Genomic DNA, 10000 nt, shown 5'->3' with positions numbered 1-10000 from the left:
ACTTTAAAGAAAAATACACGTTTACATTTTATACTTTCAGTTTATTAAGTGTGAGCACTTTTAAAATAAAAATGCATTTGGTAGCAACAGCTTTTGGGTGAATTCTTAATTATTTCAATCATAATAATAATGCACTGGTTAGTGTCCCAGTAGGAGTCCACTGTTGCAGATATAGACACCTCAAAGATGCCCTCTGTTTATTGTCCTGGATTACCTTTCTTGAAGGTAGATTTATGATGACCCTTTTCACCAGTCTTCCAGCCATCAGTAACTACCAACTACCAGTAACTATTTGCTGATTAATATCGATATAATACTAGTTTTAACATGTTGCTTCTGTACATAGTCAGGAAACAGCTCAAATACATTTTTAATAACACTAAACCCTGAATATTGATCGAATCAGATCAAATCGATTAAATCGGTTTAAATCGAAATAAATCGATTCTTAATCTTCAGAATCGGAATCGGATCGATTCTTGGAATTTGAATCGATACCCAGCCCTACTTTCCGCATCTCCCCTATAAAGCTAGTTATACTTTCGCGAGTGACCGTAGCGCGCGACTCCGCAAACCTCCGCAAACGGCGGAGGCGTTTGCCGCGTCACCTGCACCATCTACACCATCTCCACCACCTGCACCATCTACATCATCTTCACCATCTACATCACCTTCACCATCTGCACCATCTACACCACCTGCACCATCTACACCACCTGCACCATCTACATCATCTACACCACCTTCACCATCTACACCACCTGCACCATCTACACCATCTCCACCACCTGCACCATCTACATCACCTTCACCATCTACATCACCTTCACCATCTGCACCATCTACACCACCTGCACCACCTTCACCATCTACATCATCTACACCACCTGCACCATCTACACCACCTGCACCATCTACATCATCTACACCACCTTCACCATCTACACCACCTGCACCATCTACACCATCTCCACCACCTGCACCATCTACATCACCTTCACCATCTACATCACCTTCACCATCTGCACCATCTACACCACCTGCACCACCTTCACCATCTACATCATCTATACCACCTGCACCATCTACTCTATCTACACCACCTTCACCATCTACACCACCTACACCATCTACATCACCTGCACTATCTACATCATCTACACCATCTACACCACCTGCACCATCTACACCACCTACATCACCTGCACTATCTACACCATCTACATCACCTGCACAATCTACATCATCTACATCATCTACACCACCTGCACCACCTGCACCATCTACACCACCTGCACCATCTACACCATCTTCACCATCTACACCACCTGCACCATCTACACTACCATCACCATCTACACCACCTACACCATCTACATCACCTGCACTATCAACACCATCTACACCACCTGCACCATCTACACCATCTATACCATCTGCACCACCTGCACCATCTACATCATCTACACCACCTGCACCATCTACACCATCTACACCATCTACACCACCTGCACCATCTACATCATCTATACCATCTGCACCATCTACATAATCTACACCACCTGCACCATCTACACCACCTGCACCATCTACACCACCTGCACATTCTACACTATCCACACCACCTTCACCAGCTACACCATCTCCACCACCTGCTCCATCTACATCATCTACACCACCTTCACCATCTGCACCATCTACACCATCTACACCACTTGCACCATCTACACCATCTATACCATCTGCACCACCTACACCATCTACATCATCTACACCACCTGCACCATCTACACCACCTTCACCATCTACACCACCTGCACCATCTACATCATCTGCACCACCTTCACCACCTGCACATTCTACACCATCTACACCACCTTCACCACCTACATCACCTTCACCATCTACACCATCTATACCACCTGCATCATCTACACCACCTGCACCATCTACACCACTTTCACCACCTGCACCATCTCTTACACACGCTCTTACACACACACACACACACACACACACACACACACACACACACACACACACACACACACACATTCATACTCTCTCTGTCAGACTAAGGGTACTCTCCCAGTGTGATTGTTCTTGTTTTAAGAACTAACCCACTCCCACACAGACACACAGGGGAGCTGGTGTGACCCAGAGGTTAATACCCGGTTGGCAGGTTGGCGATCTTTGACCCTGCCAGCTTTAGTGCTCAGCAGTGAAATGGACTGAGGAATTACGGGACTTTGAGATGAGTCTATAGAACCATGACACTGTGTGTGTGTGTGTGTGTGTGTGTGTGTGTGTGTGTGTGTGTGTGTGTGTGTGTGTGTGTGTGTGTGAAACCAGCTAAAAAACAAAACAAAGAAACAACCAGAAAAAAAAATCTGCCAAAAATCTGTACCCCACACTCCATCAGCACACACACCACGCACAGATCCGTCATCAAACACACCATGAATGGATAAATTAGCACACACACCACGGACATGTCTGACAGCACACACACCACGGACATGTCTGACAGCACACATGCCACGGACATGTCTGACAGCACACACACCACGGACATGTCTGACAGCACACATGCCACGGACATGTCTGACAGCACACATGCCACGGACATGTCTGACAGCACACACACCACAGAGATGTCTGACAGCACACACACCACAGAGATGTCTGACAGCACACATACCACGGACATGTCTGACAGCACACACACCACGGACATGTCTGACAGCACACACGCCACGGACATGTCTGACAGCACACACACCACAGACATGTCTGACAGCACACATACCATGGACATGTCTGACAACACACACACCACAAAGATAAACAGGTCTGACATCACACATACACCATAGACATGAACAGGTTCAGCAACACACACACAGGGGTCATAGTTGCAGTTACTAAATTGAGCATCTGGTTAGTAACAGTTACTGAGTTACCGTCATACATCTAAATTAGCATGATATAACCAACATATCTAACACTTATCTGATGTAACCAACATATCTAACACTTATCTGATATAACCAGTGTTGCGAATAACGCCGTTAAAAATAACGGTGTTAGGTAACGGCGTCATTTTGTCAGTAACAGGATAATATAATTAATTACTTTTCCTGTCGTTACAACACAGTTGACGTTACTGGTCATTAAAAGCGGTGCGTTACTATATATTGATATACTAACAGTAATCCGAGCGGACCGCTGCCCAGGCTAGTGAGGAGTAACAGATCCCGATAGATCACGGTTCTCGGTGTAACACCTGTTTAACTTAACAAGTCAGTAAGCAATTGGCTAAGGCAGCGTTATGGTAGCCAATCAGAGCCAGTGTTTTTACACACGCTCGCCGAAGCACACCAGTGACACACGACACAAACGGAGAAGAGTCAGAAATGGTGAGTCAGGAGCAAGCCGAAGAAAATTAGCATTTTCAAGGTGGCGATATGAACATTATTTAAGAAAATACTTGAAGTTCCTGAATGTCTACCAGACTGGGTATTTGATTTATTTAATTAAGAATAGAGGTTTTATTGTTAAGTGTACTTCTGTTGTGAACAAACCAATTGTCTCAGGTTGAGAGAATTTAATATAATTTGATAGATGTAAATGCACTTTATATAGTGTAACTGTTTACTTTTGCTTTTTTTTTTTTTTACAAAGATTTGGGATTTTAAAGGATTTTATCCTGCACTGGTCTGTGGATGTGCAATAAATATCAAAAGTTAAACACCTTTCTGATCTACTCATTTCAACTGACTGTGAAAACTCCTTTTAAATCCTTATTCATTGGCATATAACATTTTTTTTACTGTAATGCAAATAGTTACTTTCCCTGGTAACGAGTTACTTTTATTATAGAGTAATTCAGTTACTAACTTAGTTACTTTTTTGAACAAGTAGTGAGTAACTATAACTAATTACTTTTTTAAAGTAACGTTCCCAACACTGGATATAACCAACATCTCTACCACTTATCTGATAACCAACATATCTAACACTGATATAACCAGCACCACCTTACTATGATATAGCAACAAGCAATGTAACAACCTTGAAATTAGCATTAGTTTCATCAGACATTTGTCTATTTGTGTACTTGTGTGTGTGTGTGTGTTTACTATTGTCACCTTTTGCTTGTTTTGCAATGAAGCAGTTGTATGTAAAAGTCTAATGTCAAGTGTGAGCAGCTTTTTGCAAAGCCTGGCATGCATGTGGGCTGAACCGCTGGGTCATAACCTGACCTAACCCAACATAAAACCTCTATTGGCAGCGCGTCCGCAGCAGTGGGGTCAAGCCGTAAGCATAAGCTCATAAAGGTGAAGGGTCAACACTGGGGTCTGAAAGGTCAAGGGTCAACAGTGGGGTTGGAAGGGGGTCAAGCAGTGCCGGCAGCCATGCAGGGAAGAGTGGAGCTTCAAGCAGGAGGGGGCCTGTCATTGACCACTCCCCCTCATGGCATTTCCATGGAGACAGGCCCCTCCCCTCAGCTCTTACCTGGGTGGGCTTGCAGCTGCTGTTGTCAGGGGCGGGGTAAATGTCGGGGTAGGGCTGTCGATCAAACACACGGTCCAATACCTCGAGCTGCTGTGGCGTGAAGAGCTCCCCTCGCATCTGTTTGCGCAGAAAGTCCCGCCCTGAGTGGGCGTGGCCATTTGCCAAAGAAGACTCCTGAAGATCTAAAGAGAACAAAAGACACACTGCTATGAGAACCAGGCTGTGTGAAGTATTTAAAGAAACAGATAACATGAAATTACCTGAATGTGGGGAACTCAACTCTTTGTAATTCACTGTTGCTACATCTAAATAAAAAATAATCTCAACCCAGAAAGACTGCTGAAATCTATGACTAGGTCAACTATAGATTGCCAGTTTCTGCATATTCACCTCACGTGTTAATCCGGTCGTGTAATCACTGCTACGTGACCAGTTAGCAACACTGATGTTGCGTTTCTGTCTGGGGAACAGGAGGGTAGTGAATCTGTATAGCTCCACCCTCCATGAATAAATCCTGCCATCTTGTCATTCACACGAAAGCCAATCAAAGGACAGCTCGCATTACTGAGGGGTGGGATTTTTCTCAGTGACAATAACAATGTCATGGTTACAAGTGTCATGGTTACAGACATGGTTACTGTTGTACAAAGTTCCAAACTGTTGAAACTGTAATCGAGTTTGGAGTTTATGTGGAGGCATGTGTGATTTTTAAATCAGAGTTCACCAACATGTTCAAGGTGGTTCATTTAATATGAACTTTTAATAGGAAGCAGGCTGCCTGTTCATAGGCGAAGGGTCAAAACCTGCTGGTTAGCTGATCAAGCTAAAGACGTTTTCCTCCTTTATTAGCCAAACGATAAATATAAGAAAATCTCTATTGTACTTTGGTACAATTTACTTTTCAACCAGAGAAATGTACACTGGTAGGCAGACAAACACACACACACACACACACACACACACACACACAAACACACACACACACACAACAGTGTTAAAGTGTGAGTGTGAGTTATTACAGAGCTGTTCAGTTTCTGAGGAGACAATTATAAGAGCAGTGAAAGCTACTGGCTTCAAATGATTACAGAGACAGGCGTGGGGGGGTGGGGTGGGAGGCGTGGGGGGGCAGAAACGAAAATCCCTGATATAGAGCCAATTCATTTCTCCAAAATACCTCCAAGAGCGTTATTCTGGAGACCTGGAGGGCAGGGGCAATCCTGACCACACCAGAGAGAGAGAGAGAGAGAGAAAGAAAGAGGGAGAGAGAGAGAGAGAGACAGAAGGAGGGATAGATGGAGGGAGGGAGGGAGGGAGGGAGGGAGGAGAGGTAGACAGAGACAGAAGGAGGGATAGAGAGAGAAGCAAAAATAAAGCTATAGAGAGATTAAAGAGCCAACAGGCAGAATAGTGCCATAAATGTTTCTTTGTATTGTCCTGCTTTATTCGTGGGGGGAGCTGGTGCATTTAAATATGGACTCATATCTGGTTTAGACCATAATAATATGGGAGAGATGGAGTTATGGAGTCTGGATCATCTCAGACAGTGTGTCTTAAATACACTGCAGTTTACATTGACAGGGACTGAACGACCACACACACCTACACACACATACCTATTCTAGATGGTCAGTGACTACATACACACACATGCATGTACACAAGCATGCACACACACACACACACAAACCCATGGTGAAGAGTGTATGATCTACAGTGTTTTGACCCTTTTAATCCCAGTAGTCAGTGTGTCTGATAGAATTCAATTGATCAATCATGTCTGTGTGATGGCACCATTTCAGCAGGCTTATTGCTTTCACCTTCTCTGAAAGACACACACACACACACACACACACACACACACACACACACACACACACACACTCAGAGTGTGCTTTCCCTCGTGTTTGGAACCTGCAGTCACTCCTTCTGCTAGCAGTGTGTTTGCATGCGTGTTCGTGTTATTACATACATTAACACCATTACTGGTTTAACTGGGTCTATAGTGTCAGGTGCAGACAGCACTGGTTTAATGGCGCCTGTCTACGATGTCATTGCATAGTTACCGAACCACAGTGTGTGAGAGTTGTGGCCGTTCTGCTGGTCATACAAACTCAGCACTTAGCCTATCGCTCACACACTCACACACTCATTGGCATAAGAGGTCAAGCACTCTCTTGGTTTAGGTCCTACCTGACAGATCGTTACCAATTTGTACTAGTAAATAACGAATGCCCAGAGTGTACTAAGGTCAAATATGGCGTCCCACAAGGATCTGTATTGGGCCCCAAATTATTCTCATTATATATGCTACCACTGGGCACTATCATTCGTAGGCATGGTATTAGCTTCCATTGCTATGCAGATGATACTCAGTTGTATATATCTTCCAATCCGGATGATATCACTACTACTCTCAATATTGAGAACTGCATCCAGGACATTAAAAACTGGATGGCATCTAATTTTCTTCAACTAAATTCCGATACTGAGGTGCTGATTCTTGGGCCTAAAGCTGCTAGAAACAATTGGGTTGATATTCCCCTTACCCTAGATGGTTTTTCAGTAACACCTAAATCTACTGCAACAATAGGTGTCACTATTGATTCGGATCCTTCATTTGACACACATATATGCAATGTCACTAAGGCTGCCTTTTTCCATTTACGTAATATTGCCAAGTTGAGACACTTTCATTAGCTGATGCAGAGAAGCTGGTCCATGCTTTTGTCTCGTCAAGGACTACTGTAATGGTCTTCTAATTGGATGCTCTAAACACTCCATAAAGAAGTTAGAACTTGTACAAAATGCTGCAGCTAGAGTCCTAACTAAGGCTAGAAAATTCTATCATATTAGTCCCACTCTCGCGGCATTACACTGGCTTCCGATTAAATATCGAATTGAATTTAAAATTCTTCTTTTAACCTATAAGGTGTTAAATGGTCTTGCCCCACAATATCTGAATGAACTTGTTGCTTACTACAATCCATCTCACCCCACTTGCGCTCCCAAAATGCTGGATTTCTCCTAGTTCCAAAAAATTGTAAGACTACAGCCGGAGGCAGAGCTTTCTCCTTTAAAGCCCCTCAATTATGGAATAGCCTTCCAGCTCCAATCCGAGATTCTGACACAGTTCCAATCTTTAAATCTAGACTTAAGACTCACCTATTTAATCAAGCCTTCAGCTAATATTCCCCTTGTAAGGTGTGGGGCTCGGGGGCCCCCAGACGTTGAGATTTCTGGTAATCTGAGATGTTGATGCTGTCATCCAGCTGTGTCATGGAGTCACTCTAGTTGTGACAATGAATTGGCTGGAAAGCAATGTCTCAGTGAGCCTTCATGACTGTGGTCACCTCTGAACCCCTCTCTTTAGTTATGCTGCTATAGATTAGCCTGCTGGAGCCACATGCTAATCACTGACACGTTAGCTATGTACATTTAAATCAATGGTGGTTTAAATTCATGTCCACACACTCAACCTGTATTGTCTATCTTTTTGCATGCTTCTAACCAAGATAATGGCATGCAAGCACCTACAAGCATCTGGGAGATGGTCTGGCTTGCCGGTGGATGTACTGATGCCATGATTGGATGTGCCATGGCCGTGCTGATGCTAGTTCCTACCTGAGGCTCACCATCCGCACTGGAGGGACTGTGACTACTTGGCCGGCGAACAAGAACCTTAATCATAACTGTAGACCAACCTTTTGACCACAAATACAGACTTGTGCTAACGGGCCGCCCAATGGAGGATGGGTTCCCTTTTGAGTCTTGGTCCTCCCAAGGTTTCTTCCTAATCCCCACCCTATAGGGAGTTTTTCCTCACCATTTTCGCCTTTGGCTTGCTCATTAGGGATCTGGACCCATACGATTGTAAAGCTGCTTTGTGACAACATGTGTTGTGAAAAGCGCTATATACATAAATTTGACTTTGACACACTCACACACTCACATGGTCTTACACTCACACTCACACATTCACACACTCACATGGTCTTACACTCGTATCCCCCTTATAGGGTCTCTGTTGCTGTGGACACAGAACAGTCACAGCAACAAGGAACAAGACCTCAGAACAGACACGTATGGATGGGACACCATTACACCACAAGGTCGGGTCATACTGATCACATGACTCAGCAGAGGGAGACCATTACACCACGGGGTCGGGTCACACTGATCACATGACTCAGCGGAGAGAAACCATTACACCACGGGGTCGGGTCACACTGATCACATGACTCAGCAGAGGGAGACCATTACACCACGAGGTCGGGTCACACTGATCACATGACTCAGCAGAGGGAGACCATTACACCACGGGGTCGGGTCACACTGATCACATGACTCAGCAGAGGGAGACCATTACACCACGGGGTCGGGTCACACTGATCACATGACTCAGCAGAGGGAGACCATTACACCACGGGGTCGGGTCACACTGATCCCATGACTCAGCGGAGAGAAACCATTACACCACGGGGTCGGGTCACACTGATCACATGACTCAGCAGCTGTACCGTCCAATCAGATGAGCTCCCCACATTCCCCTAAAAAGTCGAGCGTGAGCAGGCACAGATGAATCTCACGTCAGTATAAATCACTACACGGTAATACAAATTATTAGCACTATCGCTATTATTGTAAATGCCTGCATTAAGAATGATGTAAATATTTTAATAGCTTACATTTCTATGCATGACATAGAAATTAGTCTGATTCACACAGCAGTGTGTATTTAGTAATCACAACAGAATTGTTTTTCTTAGTGAAAAAATAAGTACATCAGTTGCATTTAGTCTGTAATTGGGAGATGTATTCTTAGAGGGGTGAGGTTTGCGGTTTGAATGTGGAGTCATGAGGAGTGTGACACGTTTATGTTAATGTTGTTTATGTTTGTTTATGTTTAGGTATATTTGTGCACCCCATTGCACTCGTGTCAGTGATCAGAGCAGGTCCGACGGGTCGGCAGTGTGAACATGTTTTAACCACCGATGTAGGTTAATGCCCCGCCCCCTGCTGCACCGATGGAAGTTAATGCCCCGCCTCCTGCTGCACTAATAGAGGTTAACGCCCCGCCCCCTGCTGCACCGATGGAAGTTAACACCCCGCCCCCTGCTGCACCGATGGAGGTTAACGCCCCACCCCCTACTGCACCGATGGAGGTTAACGCCCCGCCCCCTGCTGCACAACTCAACTCCACCCACCTTGTCATCGCCACATTTATTTCTGTTCACCAAATTAACAAATGACGATAAATATGTACCCTACAAAATCAGTAAAACACTCTGGTAGGCAGCACACAGTCAGACACTCTTACACCCAGTTTTTCTTATATGTGCACAAGCCCTCACAAACCACACACACACATATACACACATTCACTCTCTCTCTCTCTCTCTCTCTGTCTCTCTCTCTCTCAGTGGTATTCGCTGTGCTGTGTGCTGGTGTATGATGCTACTCCTCGTCTCTGCTCATGTTCTTT

General features: G+C 44.6%; 1 protein-coding gene across 1 annotated transcript in view; it reads right to left on the bottom strand.

The window, feature by feature from the left end:
- The window catches only part of pax5 (paired box 5), a 55697-nt gene that overhangs the window by 23228 nt on the left and 22469 nt on the right, over positions 1-10000 (bottom strand). Inside the window, 1 exon segment of the mRNA XM_077017585.1 lies at positions 4519-4700. Coding sequence (XP_076873700.1) covers positions 4519-4700 — 182 coding nt within the window.

The sequence above is a fragment of the Brachyhypopomus gauderio genome, chromosome 1 (assembly GCF_052324685.1).
Source record: "Brachyhypopomus gauderio isolate BG-103 chromosome 1, BGAUD_0.2, whole genome shotgun sequence".
Classification (NCBI taxonomy): Eukaryota; Metazoa; Chordata; class Actinopteri; order Gymnotiformes; family Hypopomidae; genus Brachyhypopomus; species Brachyhypopomus gauderio.
Note: the sequence above shows the minus strand (reverse complement) of the source record. Positions and strands in the feature narration are given on the sequence as shown.